At 42.7% G+C, this 20,471-nt stretch overlaps 6 protein-coding genes and 1 pseudogene across 10 annotated transcripts; 4 read left to right on the top strand and 3 right to left on the bottom strand.

Moving 5' to 3' along the window:
• The window catches only part of LOC135341686 (serine/threonine-protein kinase SIK3 homolog), a 10,494-nt pseudogene extending 9,364 nt beyond the window's left edge, over positions 1-1,130 (top strand).
• A 70-nt stretch (positions 1,131-1,200) lies between these two features.
• LOC135341684 (TM2 domain-containing protein 3-like) lies at positions 1,201-2,616 on the bottom strand. Its single transcript, XM_064538342.1, has 3 exons — positions 2,244-2,616; positions 1,965-2,124; positions 1,201-1,646 (listed from the first exon to the last, which is right to left on the bottom strand). The coding sequence occupies exons 1-3, from the start codon at positions 2,577-2,579 to the stop codon at positions 1,402-1,404; spliced, it is 741 nt and encodes a 246-aa protein (XP_064394412.1). The 5' UTR covers positions 2,580-2,616; the 3' UTR covers positions 1,201-1,401.
• Positions 2,617-2,721: 105 nt separating this feature from the next.
• LOC135341682 (G-protein coupled receptor 157-like) lies at positions 2,722-4,430 on the bottom strand. Its single transcript, XM_064538340.1, has 4 exons — positions 4,276-4,430; positions 3,446-4,162; positions 3,188-3,376; positions 2,722-3,064 (listed from the first exon to the last, which is right to left on the bottom strand). The coding sequence occupies exons 2-4, from the start codon at positions 4,133-4,135 to the stop codon at positions 2,804-2,806; spliced, it is 1,140 nt and encodes a 379-aa protein (XP_064394410.1). The 5' UTR covers positions 4,136-4,162; positions 4,276-4,430; the 3' UTR covers positions 2,722-2,803.
• A 66-nt stretch (positions 4,431-4,496) lies between these two features.
• On the top strand, positions 4,497-8,483 carry LOC135341672 (uncharacterized). 3 transcript variants are annotated; one of them, XM_064538284.1, is made up of 22 exons: positions 4,497-4,657; positions 4,768-4,889; positions 4,955-4,999; positions 5,112-5,198; positions 5,360-5,426; positions 5,502-5,570; positions 5,623-5,711; positions 5,822-5,978; positions 6,126-6,295; positions 6,341-6,446; positions 6,513-6,592; positions 6,661-6,729; positions 6,798-6,858; positions 6,926-7,000; positions 7,054-7,146; positions 7,202-7,262; positions 7,529-7,603; positions 7,744-7,782; positions 7,842-7,899; positions 7,968-7,997; positions 8,053-8,227; positions 8,291-8,483. In XM_064538284.1, the coding sequence occupies exons 1-22, from the start codon at positions 4,601-4,603 to the stop codon at positions 8,369-8,371; spliced, it is 1,866 nt and encodes a 621-aa protein (XP_064394354.1). In that variant the 5' UTR covers positions 4,497-4,600; the 3' UTR covers positions 8,372-8,483. The 3 variants fall into 3 exon arrangements, with proteins under 3 accessions (XP_064394354.1, XP_064394356.1, XP_064394355.1); XM_064538286.1 differs by lacking the exons at positions 4,497-4,657; positions 4,768-4,889 and having other exon boundaries at positions 4,973-4,999; positions 5,289-5,426; XM_064538285.1 differs by lacking the exons at positions 4,497-4,657; positions 4,768-4,889; positions 4,955-4,999 and having other exon boundaries at positions 5,009-5,198; positions 5,289-5,426.
• Positions 8,484-8,505: 22 nt separating this feature from the next.
• LOC135341679 (uncharacterized) lies at positions 8,506-10,422 on the top strand. Its single transcript, XM_064538296.1, has 2 exons — positions 8,506-8,705; positions 8,763-10,422. Exon 2 carries the CDS (start codon positions 8,818-8,820, stop codon positions 10,084-10,086), a length of 1,269 nt encoding a protein of 422 aa, XP_064394366.1. The 5' UTR covers positions 8,506-8,705; positions 8,763-8,817; the 3' UTR covers positions 10,087-10,422.
• A 453-nt stretch (positions 10,423-10,875) lies between these two features.
• Positions 10,876-16,552, bottom strand: LOC135341664 (ubiquitin carboxyl-terminal hydrolase 44-like). 3 transcript variants are annotated; one of them, XM_064538276.1, is made up of 11 exons: positions 16,255-16,552; positions 15,734-16,062; positions 14,654-15,559; positions 14,338-14,532; positions 13,994-14,228; positions 13,511-13,676; positions 13,219-13,341; positions 13,036-13,114; positions 12,547-12,648; positions 12,201-12,342; positions 10,876-11,146 (listed from the first exon to the last, which is right to left on the bottom strand). In XM_064538276.1, the coding sequence occupies exons 2-11, from the start codon at positions 16,044-16,046 to the stop codon at positions 11,056-11,058; spliced, it is 2,352 nt and encodes a 783-aa protein (XP_064394346.1). In that variant the 5' UTR covers positions 16,047-16,062; positions 16,255-16,552; the 3' UTR covers positions 10,876-11,055. The 3 variants fall into 3 exon arrangements, with proteins under 3 accessions (XP_064394346.1, XP_064394344.1, XP_064394343.1); XM_064538274.1 differs by having other exon boundaries at positions 16,259-16,552; XM_064538273.1 differs by having other exon boundaries at positions 16,288-16,551.
• Positions 16,553-16,615: 63 nt separating this feature from the next.
• On the top strand, positions 16,616-20,438 carry LOC135341666 (synaptic vesicle glycoprotein 2B-like). The gene is made up of 8 exons (XM_064538278.1): positions 16,616-17,371; positions 17,536-17,818; positions 17,982-18,065; positions 18,497-18,568; positions 18,625-18,713; positions 18,837-19,513; positions 19,837-19,996; positions 20,133-20,438. Exons 1-8 carry the CDS (start codon positions 16,737-16,739, stop codon positions 20,317-20,319), a joined length of 2,187 nt encoding a protein of 728 aa, XP_064394348.1. The 5' UTR covers positions 16,616-16,736; the 3' UTR covers positions 20,320-20,438.
• Positions 20,439-20,471: the final 33 nt, after the last annotated feature.

Below are 20,471 nucleotides of genomic sequence, written 5' to 3'. Positions count from 1 at the left end.
CTCCACTACCAGCTCATCCTCTCTAGTCGGAGGAAGAAGCCCGATACATGAAATGGAATGTATTTCCGAGAACCAGACGGAAGATTCGACGCCAGTGAGCGCTCATCACAGTCCTCCTAGTCCAAGAATGGGTTCCAATAGGCGAAGTAGTCTGGGAACGGAGAGTAGCATCAAACATCTGCTCAACCACAGGAAAAACAGTACACCCGTTACTGTTCACTCGAGTACTCTGAGCAGTGCACTAAGCGAAGTAGCTGAACAACGACAAAGAAGAGTAGGCTCTGCGATTAGCTCTACCCTCCATGCTCGGATTACAGCCACTCTTGAGAACAAGCAGAACCATAGACGATTGAGTGCCGAGCCAACAAACAGTACAATGCTGACGGCATATCTATTGAAGAGAAGGAATTCCGACCAGCCCACTACGTCTGCTTCTAACCATCACACTCTGCTGACCCAACTTCAGATGCCCACCTTTAGTCATCAGAATAGCATGCCAGAGAGCAATACAGTTACTAGAGAGCAGATGATGACATCCAACCCCACTATGAGTCAACACAACGGAGTGTCGCAATGTTACCCATCGGAGGCAATCTATACGAATGGACACAATCGATTCAACGGAGCACCGCTGCAACAGTCATTCCCCAGTCACATTCAGCATCCGACTCAGCCACAACCACACATGCCAGTCGAGGGAATTCTATCTCATGTGTCATCAGTACTCAGCTCTTGTGGCATTCCGTTTCAACACAGCGATGGTGTCTTCACTCTAGAGCACCAGGGAGTTCAGCTAAGGATCCTCATCAGCAGCATTCCTTACTCGAATATTCAATTGCAGTATTTAGCCGGAGACACTTCCCAGTACGAGAGGGTGTGTGCCCAGCTTTATAATCAGCTGCAAAGAAACACTCCGGTCATTCCACCACAGAAAGTCTATACCACCTACGTGTCTTAACTTGTGTTATGTTTTTTTTCTCAACATTGTATTTGATTATTGCTTTTGTACTTTCCTTTTGCCATTCTCTTACAACGTTGCATATGTTCCAAATATACACTCCAACAATTCACAGTAATTTTTGTACCCCTCAACACAATTTCAGGGAAAAATCAGTTTTACTTAATAATTATTGCCATTACATGTAAAGATCGTTTATAGTACAAATTAATTATGATGTGATAATACATGACAGGTAACGATCGTTTAAGGTATAAATGATAAATCAAGTGTGTACAAAATAATTAACACACCTTAAAATTCACAAAAAATTGCATGGTATAATACCATACGTACGTAGACATGGATGATGAGCTTCTATTCACACACACACACACACCACACACACACACACACACACACAGACTAGAACACATACACACACACACACACACACACACAGACTAGAACACATACACAGAGCCATCTGCCGGCCCTACATAGCCAGTTCCAATGAGGATAATGTCCAGTATCGACCACACTCCCAGCCCTCCAAATGATATAAGCTTCCCAATAGCTGACCCCCAGAGCTCCAAGTAAAATCTGTCGACTCCAAAGCCCCCTAGAGTGAAGCTAAGTAGAATAGCCGTGGACCAGCTGTACCCATTGGAGTAGCGACATTGCAGCTGCTTCTGAAATATTCGTGGAGCTGTAAAACGATAAAACGATAATGTACACACCTTAGTGTACAAACTAAACTACAGTTACGGCAATTATCAGTTACAGTAAGCCAAAATCGTACTAAAAGTCTACCAGGCGTTCGTTTAGCTAAAGAATATACAATAGCAATATGCTCCATGGTGTGTGTGTGTGTGTGTGTGTGTGTGTGTGTGTGTGTGTGTGTGTGTGTGTTTGCGTGTGTGTGTGTTTGCGTGTGTGTGTGTGTGTGTGTGTTTGCGTGTGTATGTGTTTGCGTGTGTGTGTGTGTTTGCGTGTGTGTGTGTGTGTGATTGAACATGTAACTTACGGAGACAGGTGACACTGTTCCTAGCGGTGCAGTTAGCAATGTAGTTGGCAGTTGGGGTCCCCCTGGCGTTGCATGAGGTGTTGGATGAGCAACAATAGTCGCTCTCCTCTAGCTGGTAGCAATACTGGCACATAAAGGTACGGTTGAATCTCCGCTCTCCCTGCATTAGGTGTGTGTGTGTGTGTGTGTGGGTGTGGGTGTGGGTGTGTGAGGGTACGAAAGCTTACAGGAATAAATCTGGCTTTGCAGATGCTACATAAAATACTTCAATTAACTTACCACACACTCTACATCCTCTGGCACTCTACACTCTGCAGTTGTATTGCTCCCATACATACAGTCAAAATTAAAGGTGCAGTTCAAGCAAAGCCCATCGGCTGGTATATCAGTGCAGTTGGTGTTGTTTTCAACAGTTGTGCAGTTGGCATTGTCATCAAGGAAGCCTCCACTTCCATAGTCGTCCCCTACCTCCATGAGGTCTTGAGATACGGCTACTTGGATCACAGACGCCATGATGCTCAGTAGGGACATACAGAGAGCGGCTTTGAACCAGAGCAGCCATAGCCGGCCACAGAACTGGAGCACTCTAGAAATAGACAGTCTTTGTGTTGCCATTTTTATCCTTTCGAAATTACTTTTAAATAAGCTGGGGTTTGCCAGTTCATATTCGTTTAATTAGATAATGAGATTGTAACGATTCAACTGCCAGAGTGCTAGTGAAAGAGGCTAACTCCAGCCTTGTTCTTAAAATAACAAGTCAAGAATTGACATAATTTGAGTTGCATTATGATACTATAACGAAACAGGAAAAAAGGGGAAATTGATTGCTGTGAAATGAGTTAAGAAGCATTGACTAATAAGCTTTTAATGTCCTGTTCATTCATAGCCGAGGCTTCGGAGACGGTAGCTGCTGAATAGTCAGTGTCTGGGTCCGAGGGAACACTTCCATACTGAGCCTTCTTAACAAACAGGGGATTCCCCTGCGGTCGACGGCATGGCTCACAACCAATACACAAGCGAAAGAAATATCGTCGAACTCTTGGAGTGAACAGAACAAAGAGGATAGCATTTGCAAATCCTTGGCCAGAATCTCCAATACCCTACATGTATGAAAAAATATTTGAATACATAAAGTAATACTACACATGAAGTAACACTGGTATAAAATTCTTTCTTCAAGTCCCTTGAGTAAATTAAGGAATGCATTGCACTAACATATTTACCGCAATGTGTAGGAAGAAGAGAATGGCAACACAGCCGAGAGGTATGTCCATTTCAACCTTTATTATAACCAGAAGCAAGCTCCATATACGCAGAAGTATAAAGATGATGGGGATCAACATGAGCTTTCTCTCCACACTTTGAACAGCACTCGACACGTTCTGAGTCAAAATGGTCTTGCCAGCCTTCACCTGTATGTAAATAATAAAGTAATAGAAACTGAAAAATTTTATACTAAAAAGTCCCCCATATGTACATACCTGATATCGTAGGTAGAAGTGAAGTGAGATGAAAATCAAAGGCACAAGAATAATCGTCAGGTAGATCCAAATATCGTTGCCAATGACCACATTGAAAGGTTTGGGTACTCCATGTTTATCATATGTCTTCAAAGAACACCAGCCTGATCCACCATAAGTGTCCAGACCCAGCTTTCCCGTGAGGCTGAACCACAGAGTCATGATGAGTGGAAGACCATAGCATATAACGTAGAAGCCATAAACCGATCTCTGTGCTACTTTGGAATTCTCCAGCATTATCCTAAAAAACACGTACACTGCCACACAAATTGTCCACAACACTGAAGAGAGGGTCCCATACATGGCAAAGGAAGCTTGAATCAGACAAACATACCCTTCAACGCTATCAGTACCATTGTTATATTTGGAGAAATTTGTAACAACTCCGAAAAAATTGGCGGCAGCAGCCATAAAATCCATCAGTGACAAGTTGACGAGGATCTCCCTCGCTTTGGTACGAATATCACGAATTAGAATGTACGAGAAAATAATCAGTAGAGCTCCGATCATGGACAGTATGCAAGTGACACCCACCACCACACGAATACTGTCTGGAGCGTAGGCGAGACTGCCATTCACACACACATCAGTGGTGTTGTTGGCCTGTACAGATCCCCTGGCAGCAAGTGAGGTCAGAATAGATAGAAGCATTCTCTAATCTCAGCAATCTCAGCAGTGCTGCAAAGTACAAAAGGAAATGGTTGTCCCTGAACAAGATTTAAGTCCATAGGCCTACTATGTATTCAGAGCTTAAATTAAAAGCCTATTAATATAAAATGAAGTTTACTTACCAAACAGAGGCACGTCTCTATAGCTACCTTGTCACTTCAAAGAGATCTGTGATCCTCCTGAGAATGTGGTATGAACACTCTACCACTAGTTATCATTACCCAGACCGCTGCTGCATGTCCTTCACGTGGTACACTGTAGAAGTCATTAATTTTTGTTTCTATTTAGAACCCAGTGGTTTCAGCCCCACCCCTGCTGGTCCTGCTACAGTTAGGGGAAAACCCCACATTGCTGTGTAGCTTTAATGCTTCAACCATCCTTACCCTCCACTTCACCAGCCCTAACTCACTGACATGAACTGAGCTACTTCATCCTCCAAGCAAGCCAATGATTTGCATTATCCTTGTAGCTGGTCATGGAGTTGTTCTGGAGAGGCAAATACTGGTACACATTACATTAGCTAGAGTTTACTACCTGCAGTGCAGTGCAGTGTTGATATAAAGTTGTTTGTATTGACATTAATATTGTATTGCTACCTGCTGTCCATGTTGCAGGAGAATCGTAGTGGAGCTTACGATCACCTGATTGGAATCCCCAAGGCTCTCCTGCCGGCCAGACCAGACTCTTCAGGCAGCGGGGACACCATACTGGACTGCTGGTGGAATGCCCTTCAGAGGTATTACCATGATTTTGATTTTGATTTTGTCGTCCACCCCTCACCCCTCTCTGTTATATTGACAGTCGTCAGCAGTTCAGCGATGTGTATCTAGTTACGAATGCTGCAAGGTAAGGTCTAACAGGTTTGGTAAATTGGAGGTCATGTTCAGAGCTTTTTCAATACACCTCCGCCTTATACTGTAATTACGGTTTTGTGTTAACTGCTGAGATGCACTGCTAGGTACAAACACTATGAGAGGTGGGCGAGTGCTCACAGCTTTCCAGTGCATAACATCATCAATGATGGATCGACCACCATAGAAAATAGGTGAATATCACTGAACTGTAAAATGGCTTGTATTTATCATGTGAAGTGCTTGTAAAGAGCTCGTAATTAAATTAATGGACACAACAACAGATTTCCCACGCTCATAAAAGGGCTGAAGCTGCTACAGCTAGTCTCGTGGTGTTTACATACTGTCTCTTCAGTCTAGGGGCAGTGGGTGATTTGGAGTTGGCTATTCGAAGCAAGAATATAATCAACGACATCATGGTGGTATGTACTACTGTTGAGAACACCAACTTAGATGCTGCCTTATTGTCCAATCATTAATTTGTTTATTATATTTAGGTGGCTGGTGATATGCTCTTTGGACACAATTTTGACATTGGTCAAGTGTGTAACTACTTCAAGCTCAAGGTAAGCTGTTGGTGGTTGCTCACACTGCTAACCATGTGCCTCTCTCTCACAGAAAGGAGACCTGGCTATATACTATGAGCTACCTGAATCTGAATCCACTGAGCAGAGAGGGATTGTAGAGATTGACGTACCAACTGGAAGGTCAGGGTCAAATTTGTTTTTTATCCCTTGTGACGATTTTACAGGCACAAATTAGTGCGTTTATAATGAGGAGCTTAATTATTGATCTTCTCTATTATACTACACTCCAGAATCACCAAGTTTATTGAGAAGCCCCAGTCTCACGAGACCACCTCACGATTGGCCAGTCCCGTGTTCTATTGCCTTCAGAGAGACTCACTCAAACTTGTCAGTGAGTACACGGATCAGCACACCAACAAAACAAAGAGGGCCCTGGGAATGTTCATGGTGAGTCCTATTCTTAGTAACACTTATTGTTGTAATAATAATAATGGCGCACTTGGACTCTGTAATTTGGTTTAAAGCATTTCTGTAACACAGCATCAAAGATTGTATTAGTCAATGATTGTTTTGACCTCACTCTCACGTTGTTAGGCGTGGCTGGTGACCAAGAGAACTGTGTACGGTATGAAACTGCCCACGAGGTTCCAACTGATAGGTCAGGTGACTCTGGCCGACTATGAGAAGTGGATTTCCTGGTTCAAACAGAAGCAGTTGCAAAGCACTGAGCAAGCTTCACCCATCACATTTCGTATTTACGCCAGGCAAGAATATAATTACTTCTCCGTATTACTTTAAGCTCTCTCTAGGATAGGGTTGATGGGAAATCCATCTGACGGCTTCTTTGGGAAGACCATTTCTTTCTCCATTGCTAACTTTTGGGCTGAGGTTACAATCGTGGAGTCCTCAAAATTGGCAAGTGCAAGTGTGGCCGGGTATTGCTGCTAACTAACCTCCATATCTGTCATCATGCATACACAGAAACTCATCCCTCACCCTCTCAATGACCCCACGGAGTTTGGCAGTCTCTCTGACCTCTATGGTGTTAGCAGGAAGGAGGGGTGAGCTGTGCATTATATGTATGTAACTCGTCTCTCTCATGTTATTATTGATGATGGTTTGGCTGCAGGTATTTGGGAGGATTGCGTTTGTTGCAAGCAACGTGCAAGCAGTTCTATCAATACTGTGCCGAGCATGGGTTGGTTACCACGTACAAATCAGTCTGCAGCTAGATCATTGTCTTGTGTGTACACACACATTCGACAGAATTGCTCTGGCTCGTAAAAACTTCACTCTGACTTACGACACCAATATCCCAAGACAAGTGGTGAGTGAGCTAAAGAGGCGCTTACCTGTCATGAGTAATTATAACATCATTTTGTAACTTCTTGTAGGGACTGGCCGGGAGCAGTGCTATCATTACATCTACCCTCAAATGTTTAATGAAGTTCTACAACCTCTCGGAGATAGTGAGCGGTCAACTAATAATATAGAGAGAGAGGTGGCAAAGTTTTGTTTGCAGGACATGCCCTTGCCATTACAGCCCAACTTTGTACTAGGAGTTGAAACCACTGAACTGTACATTCAAGCTGGCCTTCAAGACAGAGTGATTCAGGTGACCCTCTAAATACTCGACCCAGTAGTGTAACTGCTCTTCTCTATTACTACAGGTGTACGAAGGACTCGTGTGTATGGATTTTGATCGAGAGACAATGGAGAAGCAGAAACATGGTTTGTGTGTGTATTTTATTGGCTGGGAGAGAAGGTAATACAAAGAAAGTACCTCTGTCCCAGTAAGTCTCCAACTGACATTGTAATCTGACCCACGAATTTTGGTTTAAATTATGGTTTGTAGCTAATTAGGAACACAGCAATCACCATTCAGTTCGTGGGCGGTGGGTTTGTCTCCCATGTTGTGTTCAGTCTTGCAACACAACTTGACATCGTGTTCCACAACTAGGGTAAACAAACGACTGTATGTTAATTATCTCCTGCAGGAACATATGAGAGACTGAATCCATGTAAGCTCCCTCCATTGTGGCTAGCCTATCTGTCAGACCCCAGTGACTCGGGTTAGTAGTCCCTACAAGTGCATGATGAGAGTGTGATAATGCTTCTACAACTTCACCTTCTTTACTGTGGTCAATTCAGCAGCTTCTTTGTGAATGTATTTGTGTGCCTGCCCTGAATAATTAACATATTTTCTCTCTAGGAAAGATGCACAGCACTGTGAAGGAGCGATGGATTAAAGGTTCTTTGTTCATGGCTATGTATACATATCTACAGGTCATGTGTGACAATCCATTGCAGGTGATCAAGAGGTGTTGGATGCAATGAAACAGTTCGCCAATCTAACGGATCAGTCAAGGTTTGTTCTCTAAAATTAATGACGTCCAGTGGACATTTTGGACACTGCATGTTTTAATTCCATTCCAGGACTGCAATTGAGGAGCAGAATTTTAAACAGTAAGTGTATATTTTTGGCGCTTTTACTTTGCTCTTGATTTAACGTGGTACCAAGATTGTCCACTCTGATAAACAAAAACTTTGACACACGTCGTCGTATCTACGGAGACCAAGCCCTGGGGGAGGATAATCTAGAGATGGTGGAGATAGCACGAGCACACGGCTCCTGTGGCAAGTTTGCTGGTAGTGGAGGGGCTGTGTTTGGGATCTGTAGTGATGCAGACAAGAAGGTATAGTTTATTACAAATTGTGTAAGATAATTGTTGGATGTGTTTTTTTCTTTGTCGATGCAGCTGGAAATGAAAAAAGTATTTCAACAGAAGGGATACGTGTTTTGTGATGTGCAAGTATATTCCCCTGTACAGCAAAAATGAACTAATTTCTGTGCTCTGTATATAATTTATAGAGACAAAAACTACAATCATGACCTGTTTTTACTTTGTTTTGTTGACGCCCATTTCCAATAAGCATGTGCCAAAATCATAACCGGATATTGCAAAAGATAATTGTGCATTCACTGCAAAGAGATAGTAGTGAGCAAGAACTCCAGCAGTCCCCTCCTGAACAACTAATTATAATCCAAGAAGATTGTATCGAAACACGATTAGATCTACCTATCAGTGCTTTCTAGTACAGTGCTAGTGTGATCGTTTTATGCCAGTGGATTTGCTGCAGAGAGTCAACTGCAAACTAAACTGCATGTACATGGTAAGTTTGATAGCTGCTAGCAATACTTTACTTTAACCATTTCTTTTCCCACTGCAGCAAAGAACATACTATTAACTGCAAGTACAAAGAATCTCCTGAATTCTCTACAAAGATGTCTGAGTTCATTAATGTACCAAATATCACAATAACCAAAGACTTAATAGAAAGAATCCAGTTTTCACTTTCAAGTCGAAATGCTGAGAACAAAGTAGCCGAATGTGCTGTCCATGTATTTGCTTCAAAATATGTTGAGAATCTCCAAGAAATTCAGTGGCAGTACGTCACTTCGGGAGTACCGTGTTTGTTGAGGAATCGTGAGCTGCATAAAAACGGCCGAAAGTACATGTGGTCCATGAACCTATGTCTATACAATGCTCATTATGGAGTCTTGGTCTGGAAGTCAAAGTTAGCACCAAATTGTGAATACACCGCTGTGGCTGATAATTTCCAAGTTTTCGCGCTGAGTGAAGTCAATGTGATTATGGGCATGTTATACTCGTCTAAGGAACAAGCGTGTGAGCTCAATACAGTATACACCACCTGGCATCAAGAGAGACAGAGAGATGACGGGAAGAAAGGTCCAGCTTCCACTGAGAGTGTTGCTCAACCTGCTCGATTCCGGAAGGAAATGATTTCAAAGCCTTGCAATTTTCAGCACATTCAAGGCACCCAAGCAATCGAAGAATGTCTAGAGATTGAGAAGACAAAGGGCGACATCCTTGCAGCACTTTTTGGGCTGGGCACATCAGCGGGAAGGTCAGAGGCCGATGGACAGGCTGTCAAGCGAAAATCCTCACAATCGAAGAAATCAAAGCACGAAATTTCAAAGCCAAAAACGACATTCAAGATGATAAGTATCCCTCAAACTTCCCTGAACACTCCCCCCACCTCTCCATCTATCTCTCCTCTACCGTCTGCCATCGAGCCATCCTCAGCTCATGAGCAACTACACATGGCACACACGGTACAGATCCAAGCCACTGTGGATATTACTAATAATGGTTATCAAGAGGAATTTGCTCCCCCCGAAGTTTCTCCAACCGAACCTAGCCAGGTATTTCAACCACCCCCTGTTGAGCAACAAGTCCCTATGGTGCAGGTGGTGACCACTGATTTTATCGAGGATCAGAATGACCAATTCATCTCCAACGAACCTGCCACAAACAGTCAAGATTCTCAACCACCACCAATGTACGATCAACTCAACTCTGGAAATCACAACGAAGAATATGACACTCTTGAGCCCGAAAAAAGTGTGCCATACAATAACAGTCAGGGCAGCTTTGCTTATAGCCAGTCACCCCCTCGCCTAGACTTGAATCTCGAGAAAGAATTCACCGAGTCAGTTCTGTTCCAGTCTACTTTGATGTCTGCCAACTAATGCACGGATGCTCTGCGTTCTCACTGAGTTTTGTTTTCTACTTAATAGTGTCACAGTACGTTGTTATGCATGCAGTGTGTACATGTTTATATTGTTAATAACTATTATGTCACAAGCAAAGCACTCACGTTGACATTCAGTACAAAGTCTATAGTATGCCTATCTTAGAAGTAATGAACCATGCACTGTTCTGCGTATATCTTTACTGTTGTGTCTTCCGTACCTTTTGCTACCAAGTTTTCCTTTTTCCACTTTACTTTAAACAGTTTTGCACTGCTTTTCATCAATCTAGTTTTGTGTGTGTCCATGATTATACATGTATAGTTGTGCTTTGAATCAGATCAATGTCTTTAAGGGTGTTAAGTGATGAGTCAGTGTGTTGTTTGCTCAAAGTCTTCCTATGACTTCTACTGAAGGATGCTTATTATGATCTGTATAAAGTATGGCTTTAGTCCCACGAGAGTAAGCAAGTTAGTCGAGATCTTCCTGTGGTGCAACAAAGTCTGTTGGTAAACACTATGATACCAATGTTCAATTAAGCAATGCAGGCCATTTTAGGAATACAATACAGGAGTGTATTTAGGCAACGAAGCCCTGCACATGTGCTAGCTGGGGGTCTGTGACAATAGCAATGTAAGCAACAGTCTCACATGACTGTGGTGGGAACTACGAGCATGAACACTGTGTAGTGGGTAAGCTACTAGCCAAGTTTGTTGAACCTCCCCCACCTTGTACAAACCACTGACACTGCTATATATATTTATGTTGAGGAGTTCCGTTCACTTGAAATGTTTGTTGTGTTGTTAATATTAATAGGCTGTACATATCACAATTAACGTACTGGTAAAAACATTGTTATACAAGTGGGCATGCAGTTGGGATAAAAAACACAAAAATATCGTTATAGACAAATTAAGTGGATGATTGAGTTAATGATTGGCATAAGTGTCCTGTTACAGTGGCCCTCAGCTACTCAGCAGTTGATAGAGTTCGTCTGTAGAACATCATGTAAGGTGCACTGTTCTTGAGGTACCTGTCAATATTGGTGACCCTCTGGACACTGTGTGTGTGTGTGCGTGTGTGTGTGTGTGTGTGTGTGTGTGTGTGTGTGTGTGTGTGTGTGTGTGTGTGTGTGCGTGCGTGGGCATGTGTGTGTGTGTGTGTGTGGGTATGACAGGTATGGTCATTAGTTGTCATGAACACACGACACAGAGTACAACATGCACCGGAGAACTCCCACTATGTTTCTCTAACATATGTGGATGATGCGTAATTTGTAGAACAATTGTTATCACAACACGACTAGCACGACAGCTGGTGTCCTATGTGCTGGAAAGGGTGTTAAATGTCAAGCAGTTCAAGACCCTAACAATTCAAAAGATTGCTGGTATGCAGCAGACCTTTGTACATACACGTACACCTAGCATGAATTTTAATTGTAAAGACATTCCAAAAACTAATTTGGGCATGGGTAGGGCATCATGCATTATCAACATGATCGGGTGGTAGCAATAATACTACATAGAGAACAATTCCAGTTAGTTAGTCTAATGTTGCTCATTAATTCCCATATCAACGCGTACATGACACACACGAATCCATACATTACACATAATTCTACATAACAGTGAAAAGTCACTGCTGGAACCATCTCCTAGCAACATAACCACACCAATTGACCCCTAAGACAACCAGTACTGATATGCATGGCCCTAGCAACAGGAAGAGAGTGCTGTGTACTCTAACCTTCCATACGACACACCACAATGCTGTCTATCAATGGAGAGGAGAGTAAACACTAATTCAACCTTGAAAGAAAAGAATGCACTGATTGGATTACGAGGCTGGCAAAGTTTACAAAACTTATTCCAACACCCACTCATTCAGGAATAACAAAACTTCAAACACTAGTAGTCAAGCCTTTTACGTTGCCTAAATAAACCCACACTGGATCTCACTATCACAGGCACACAGAGATACGTACATGTTCCACCATGCAGAGCATGTATTCAGTTTTACTGATTCTTAATTTGTGAGAAATTCAATATGTCCTTGATGCACATTCCACACAGTTCTACCACCACACACAATACCGTATGAGAAGCCGTGCATACCTAGAGTCATTGCAGAGATACCACTGATCTGTGGCATAGTGCTTGACCAGGGCCGTGTAGTGTCCAAAGGTAACACCGCCTATGTGGTTGGAGATGGCATACAGCTCATACTGTATCCTCTGGCCTGAGTACATGCCCTCCACTGTGAAATGTGACAAGTCATTCTCATTACAATAGACTACACAATGGATGGTGTGTACAGTTTCTTTTGATGCTTCTGTACATGTATGGACAACAGGTAGATGAAGAGACATTGTGTACATGTTAATATGTGTAGGGTCAACAGAAACCAAAAATAACACAGTGTAAATCGGTCGTGCAACGAGGCCATTACAAACATACTTACCAGACTCTTTGCTTGCATAGCTGGTGAGGTCCAGCTCAGTGGGAATATCCACATGTGTATCCAGTTTGGTGCGGTATGACTGGACTGAGAATCTTTGGAGATCTGATTGTTTTGAGTCAAGGATTTGAAACACTATACACTGATGTTTATTACACAGACAGATAACCTAACCTATATAGTTAGACTCCTACACAGTGAAAAGTACACACACAAAACATACAGAATGTACACAGTATTTGAAGAAACACACATACTTAGGGGAAGCTAGATGTCATAAGAACAAACCAACCTGATAAGGCAAACAATTAATGATCATATTAGAGGATAGTTATGGGTGGATACGAGCATGTGCCAGGTTATTACAGGTAATCATGAGCACATGCACGGGCTCTGTTAGCAACACACTACAGTGTAAACAAGTCAAGGGGGGTCACTTATGAAGCATAGTTACACAATAGTATAGGAAAGGTAGCAAAGGAATCAGGATACACATCACAAGGACGGGAGGAAATCGATTGATTTTCATTTGCTTGCAAGTTCGTCTCAGAGACCTACATTTGGTGCAGTACTGGAGAAAGAAACATCAAAACATCAAAAGACAGCTTAATTAGGTCACTTCCTATACTTTTGGTAAAGATCATCACACACACAACACACAAACACTATACTTACTGCTTTGTTGCTCCCATCCAATATCTCCTCCTTGGTGAAGTGGCTGATACAGTCCACCAGGGACAAGCCACTCTGGTACTTTGTTATTATGTAGGATAGGCCCGACATTGATCCATGGGCACTCTACAGAAACAACAGCCACAGTGTGCAGTGTTTATTATAATAGTACAGGTATTATTGCCATTCCAGTACAATAAAGGGTAAATTTATCCCTGCAAGAGGCATGATCATTGTCAGAAGGTAACCAGTGAGAGTAAGTTAGTTTCTTTAAATATGACTGTGATGCACACACCTTAGGTATGGGTAGTGCAAGATCCCAGAAAGGGTCAAAGGTTGTAGAGGCCTCCTTGCAGGTATCGCAGATGAGGGTGCTCCTCAGTTGACCCATGAACACACGGGAAATGGGTGTGTTCTCATGTTGAAAATATGACCACCACTTCTCATCACCAACATCACCACTGAGCATGGGATGAAATCAAAAGGCAGGTTTTAATCAATTTTTCCACATGTAATGATACACACATACAGCCTAGGATGAAAACAGCTATACAATTACAACGTCAAGGGTACCTAGGTATGAGAGGAAGGTTGAATGAGTGTGAACCAGGTCAGTACAAGTATGGCCTAATACAATTACAACGTCAAGGGTACCTAGGTATGAGAGGAAGGTTGAATGAGTGTGAACCAGGTCAGTACAAGTATGGCCTAAGACAAAGCTTGACCAGCTACCATAGTTAGTAGGTAGTTCACTACAGTAGCATACAGAGATACCTACCTCGGTGCAGTGATGGGCACTAGTTTGTTTGACTTGTCTTGCTTGCTGTTGGCCTTCATCTCCTCGTGCAACTCAGAGAGCAGTAATCTCAGTAGCTCTTGGGAGTCTTGTTGACTGTAGCCAGCAAACGTTGAGTGAACCCGGGCCAGTGTAGTCTTGACCTCGTGTGGATTCGCTGCTCGAGAGCGGAGGGGGGATGCTTTAAACCACATATCTTGCATTAGGCGTGCATAGGCTGAGGGGGATAGAGAGAGAGAGGGACAATTAATATAATTATAACCCATGAAAGCGTTGGACATCTAGAAGAGAAACTTAAACGTATTAACTTAGAAAATCTCACTCACCTTTCCCAACGCTTTTTCTTTCGGTGTGACAGTCTGTGCGAAGGAATTCCTGTGTCATTTCCAGTGTGTGGCTGAGGCACTGCAGAGCAGAGTTCATGAAGCAAGTGTTGCCCAGGTTCGTTAGTCCCACGATTCCACCAGTCATCAGAGCTCCCTCCAGGCCTGGGGGGGTGATCTGGGTGTGCTTGGACTTGACTGTAAAGGGATAAAAAATGAATAAAAATTGGCTCAATTGTATTGTGTATAAATTATACATTTGGGTCCATACGTACGTCTAAAAGATTTGTAAGGTACATTCTACGACATTTTAACTGACCACGTTTTTTAAGAGAGTGTAGAAATTTCGTGAACACTCTGATCGGGCTGCCAGGTTTGTCCACAGAATTCTTGGGGACCTCTCGTCTTGGGCTAGCTATGTCAGTAACAAGCTTGACATGTCTTCCTTCATACGACACCATCTTGGGGACCTCTCGTCTTGGGCTAGCTGTGTCAGCAACAGGCTTGACATGTCTTCCTTCATACGGCACAATCTTGGGGACCTCACGTTTTGGGCTAGCTGTGTCAGCAACAGGCTTGACATGTCTTCCTTCATACGGGACCAGTGTGCTAGTGACTGGAGTCTCCTCTGCCTTGGTAGCTACCGGGACAGTGACTTTCAGGAACTCAGGAACTGGATTACCGCTCCATGAGTTCTCGCTTTGTAGATAATCTCCAGCATCACCAATATAGTTATTCGACATTGAAGTTGTGATTGAAGACAAAGATGTAGATCTGTGAAGGTTGGTTCGGGGCGTCATCTTGGTATTTGACATTTTGGTCGTAGTTTTCTTCTCATGTCTCCTTTGTCTAGCAGGGGATATTGGGGGTGGTGGGTTGGAGGGGGGCTTGGGAGTGTACATGTACGACACACTGGAGGAGGTGTGGCTCTTGGAGCTGCCAGAGAATGAGCTAGAACGCCTTATGGTTTTAGGGGTGGACTGGGGCTGTGCTCCAATCTTTGGAAGAGTGGTGGTGGTTCCAGTTGAGACTGAATTCTTGGTACCTCCGCTAGAATAGCCCTGATGTCTCTGGGGTTCAGACGGGTATTGTCTCCTGGGGACAGATGAGTGGTTAGTGCTCGTGCTGACTGAACTTGTCGATTTCTTGGAGGAAGGAAGATTGACGCCATGTTTGTCAGGGAGTAGGTTGCCTCGTGGTGGCTTTGTGTGGCCAGTAGAAGAACCTATGAACAAAAACATTGGTTATTTATTTACATGGTACATTCTGCAATAGTTCTAGTGGTGCAGATGCTATTGTTTCTATACTGCACATAATGACATAATGCATGCACCAGCAACAATCAATGCAGCAGGCTGGAGAGGAGTTGGTATATACACTAGAACACGTATCTGCTCACCTTGACTGGGTCTCAGTGGCCTTGAGAAGCCACGATTGTTGTTCTGATTGGAGTTGAGGTGATAGGACATGTCCAACTCGCCTCCGTGGGAGAGAGACTGAATCAGAGGCTCAAACGAGGTCTGCACAGCTACAGAGCAGAACGTAGGAGTCTTTTCGCAGTGAATGCGACGTTTGTCAGGTTTATGAATAGCACTCTTGAGTTTTTTATAAACTTTCTTGCAGGCTTTCTTGACTTTTTTATGGAATTGTTTCCGGAGAACAAACAGATGAAACTCTTCAACCACGGTTAAGGTTGCAAAAAGAGACGGCATTTGAGACTGCACAGTACTGCAAAAACAACAGCAATGTATCATAAATAATTATCATAAAAGTAATAGGGACATTAGCTGGCTAGTACAGTAGATAGTTAATGATCATGTCATGAAACGATACAAACAATCTGACATCTATGTAGCTAGAAAGGATGGCGTAGTTCATGCAGTCAATGATATCTTATACAATACAGGGTGCAAATAATACCTACACAAGAGTTACAGGAGTTACAAGAATCACCTTGAGGAACTATACACTTGATCACTTCTTCAGCACAAGTGTGCTTCTTTCAGAATATCAGTCACAGATCTTCTTCCTTCACTTTGATTTGCACAAAAAGGGCAGTTTTGGAGCTTTTAGACAATCTTAATTCTACAGCAATGACAGCAGCTAGTCGCAACACTTTCAATAGTAAGGAACTGGCCTGAAAATGACCAGCTCCCAGAAGAACGCCATAATCTAGGGGTTTACTAGGGGCGTGGCCTATTTCTATGGGGACGTTTATTCATGACGCGTGGAGGCAGTAGAAAAAAAGAAAAAGACATAATTAATTATGAACTTTTAAGAATTACGACCACATCCAGATTCCGATAAACAAAAGCAAGACAGCCCTTGCTACGATCGAGCTAGCTGTCTGTCACAAGAAGATACTGATGTCAAGAGTGTACTAGATACTACACATAAACGAGATGTCTTTTGGGCACGATAATCTCTGCACAAGAAAGTACAATGAACTCCCTGATGAAGATGAGAACACTGAAAAAAGAGACCTTCAAGTACTCATCCCTACCTCGACCAACGCTGGCCACACTCACCAGGTTATAGCTGAATCTACACTGATGGAGAATGGGCAAGTAAGTGAAGCCGAGTCCACTGATGTAGAGGTCATCTACTCAAAAGCCCAGGACAAAGTGAACTTGATTGCTAGTGTGGCCGATAGTATTGATGAGAATGGAGTGGTCAGAGAGTATGAAGTGGCCTTACAGCATATCGGATTCGGGCTCTTCCATATTATTCTGGTTATCTGTAACGGGCTGGCTCTCACGTCTGATGCGGTGGAAGTATTGTCAATATCGTTTGTACTACCAGTGATTGGTCGCCCTGATGAACTGGGGCTAACAGATGGGGAAACTGGTCTCCTCAGTTCGATCATCTTCGTAGGGATGCTGTTCGGGAGCTACTTTTGGGGTGGAATGGCAGACGTGATAGGACGAAAGAAGACTTTGGTATTTTCCCTTGCTACTAGTGGTGTGTTTGGTCTTGTGTCAGCATTCGCCCCAAATTTTACTGTCTTCCTTATATTGAGGCTCTTCAGTGGATTCGGGTGAGTAGCCATGATAATAGACTCACTATTCCCCTAGTTTAGTATATGTACGGCCTAATTCCATCTGTTTGTGTGATTGACCCATTCCAATGATTCGTAGTGTGCCTATAATTGTTTTAATTTTAATAGTCTATCACATACACACGCACACATTTCATACTCAGTGTTGGAGGCTCGCTACCTGTCCTCTTCCCTTACATATCCGAGTTCATACGTAACAAATACAGAGGACCTTATCTCGGTCTCCAGGCGACCTTCTGGATGTTTGGACGCTTACTCTGTGGAGCTATTGCCTGGGCTATCATTCCAGCAACCAGCATTGATTTCTCCCTGGGCTTGTTCAGATTCCATAGCTGGAGACTCTTCATCGCCATATCTGCTGTTCCATCACTTCTAGGTGTACTGCTCTACTGGTTCCTGCCTGAGAGCCCACGATACCTTTTGGAGGTGAGTTTAAATGAGTTCAGTAGCCTCCATAATAATACAAGAAATGTACACCCTCTGATAGATTGCATTGCATTTTCCTTCTGTAGAATACCATACAAATTGCTTACATCGATATGGAATGTTGCTATGTGCATTCCAAGCTCTTCGTGTTGTCTCACCTCAGATTGGCAAGGAGAAAGCTGCTGTCGACGTGCTCAGGACTGTGCACAGAATCAACCACTGGAGGGACAAAACGGCAGTGTACCCTGTACGTGCTGTGCTAAGCAGGGTTTAATCTAGGATATTTCTAACAGGGGCAAATTCCTTAAACCCTAAATTTTAGGGGGGGGGGGGGGGCACCATTTTTGACATTAACATTAATTTAGTATTGATCCAATGTCAACATTTTTACTGAAAGATAATGTGGGGGCCATAATTTTCCATGACCATGGGCTGGCAAATAATTTAACTCTCAAATATGTACTTTGATGACCCCATTTGAAACTTCTCTTTCTAAGCTCTCAGAAAATCGTTGATATATTGGATCCACGGCATTCAAGTTATGAAAGAGTTCCCGAACCACTGATTTTAAACTTAAACGGGGAGGGGGGGGAGGTGACAGATAACACTCACAATGATGTACTATAACAAAAACTGTGTGTAGTGTACACTGTCTACATGGATCTGTCTTGTGTTCAGGTCAAGAGCATACAGCTAGGGAGTGATGTTGCTGGTGCTGGCAAGAGCAACATACTCGATAAAATCAGACAGGTAAGTAGTGGCTTACTTGTATACTTACGACTCTGGTACTCTCTACTTATGTACAGATTTTCAAGAGGTCGGCTGAAATGTTCAATCGAAAGCTTCTGCTTCGTTCTCTACTGCTCCTAACAATCTATTTCACTCTCTCGTTTGGGTAAGAGAACACTCGCTTAACAATGTGCGAATATTGATTTGTACAAGTTCACACACAATATAATAATGTTGTGTTGTACCCTAAAATGGTGAACTGGTAATTCAGATACCTCTTTATGTGCAGATCCTACGGTGTGACTCTGTGGTATCCAACCTACGTGAACGAGGTCAACCATCAGAAAGACGTTGAGATATTCAATGGCTTCTGCTCTGAAGAAGTCAGCGGCATTAATAGCTCCGCAATCTCTACTTACTGTGGCTGCAATGATTCTGTTATCAACAACTCTGTGATATCTGACATGCTCCTCGACAACTGGAATATACAAAACACCACTTTTAATGGTGTCACATTTCAGAGGGTGAACTTTACGTACGCGTCTTTCAATAATACTAGCTTCGAGTCAAGTTCTTTTATCGACTGCACATTTAACAATTCTGGCTTTATCAATACTACCTTCGACAGTTTCTCTTTCACTAACCTCAAACTATTCGACTCAAGATTGTGCAGCACCACAATAGGGAATAATTATTCTGCCTCTGGTGATGTACTCGTTTTGAACTCTACTATAAACGGTGCTCCTTGGAACAGCACAATGACAAGTGCTACATTTATCCAGTTGATGTTTAATTCTAGTGCTAACGAAAGTGCTTGTAATGCCAATGGATGGATATCTAAGTGCCCAGTAAAGGGAGACGATTTCCGTTTGTATAGAGACAGCTTCTTCATATCAGCCTCAGCTCTCCCTGGCAACCTGGCATCAATGGTCGCTGTCTACTTTCTGATTAGGAAATATTGGCTAGGTAAAAAAAACATTTTGTTGTAGCTAGACTGGTACAAACGTTTCCTTGGGCTGTATCCTTAGAGACATTAATTACCCCGTCAGTCTGGAAGCTTGTTAGGAGATCTGATACTGTGTATGGATGTGTTGGGTTCCTCTAAAAGCCAAACGTACACTCACACTACCTATTGCATAAAATGCAAAATGCAATAACTTCTTGTTAGAGAATGCTGATTATACTCCTCACAGCTACAGAACTAATACACACAAACACACTACAGTGTAGCTCACTTTGTACACGCAACAAAGTCATGGAAATGTATCGTGTGTATCTTCCCCTCCCAGCATTCAGTCTGTTTGCCTCCACTCTCTCTGTGTTCCTGCTCTATGTGGTTCATTCTGAGGTGGTGGTGGTCATCATGCTCTGCTTGTTTGCTGCTATCTCTACTCCTGCATGGAACGACACATCTCTCATCGTTGCAGAGGTCTATCCCACTCATCTCAGGTACGTACATCAGCATTAGTGTTAGTCTAGTATACCAATCCCGTGTGCAACTAATAATAATAATAATTATAATAATTACTCTAGTGTATTGTATATTTCTTCCTATCGTATATATGGGTTTATATTATTTTATTAGGACAACTGCTGCTGGAATTCACCTAGTGGCGGCCAGAATTGGAGCTATTATCGGGACTAATATATTCGGAGCATTTGTACATGTGAACCCAAACATTCCCATATTCATGGTAGTGGCTATGCTCATCGTTGGAGCACTAGCGGCTCTACCATTGCCCAAGACAACAAGAAAAACTCTACTAAAGTGATTTTAAGCCACATTATTATTATTACAATGTAGTCATTTTTATTTTATTTTATGCACTATATTTAATTTTTTTTTTGCTGTTTTATTAAGGTTCTAATTAAGCGAATATCAATTTTAAAACCCGTAAATTACTCTTGGATACCAAGAGAGGTA

Source organism: Halichondria panicea, chromosome 9 (genome assembly GCF_963675165.1).
Source record: "Halichondria panicea chromosome 9, odHalPani1.1, whole genome shotgun sequence".
Taxonomy (NCBI): domain Eukaryota; kingdom Metazoa; phylum Porifera; class Demospongiae; order Suberitida; family Halichondriidae; genus Halichondria; species Halichondria panicea.
The sequence above is the reverse complement of the archived record's forward strand: the minus strand, read 5'-3'. Positions and strand labels throughout refer to the sequence as shown.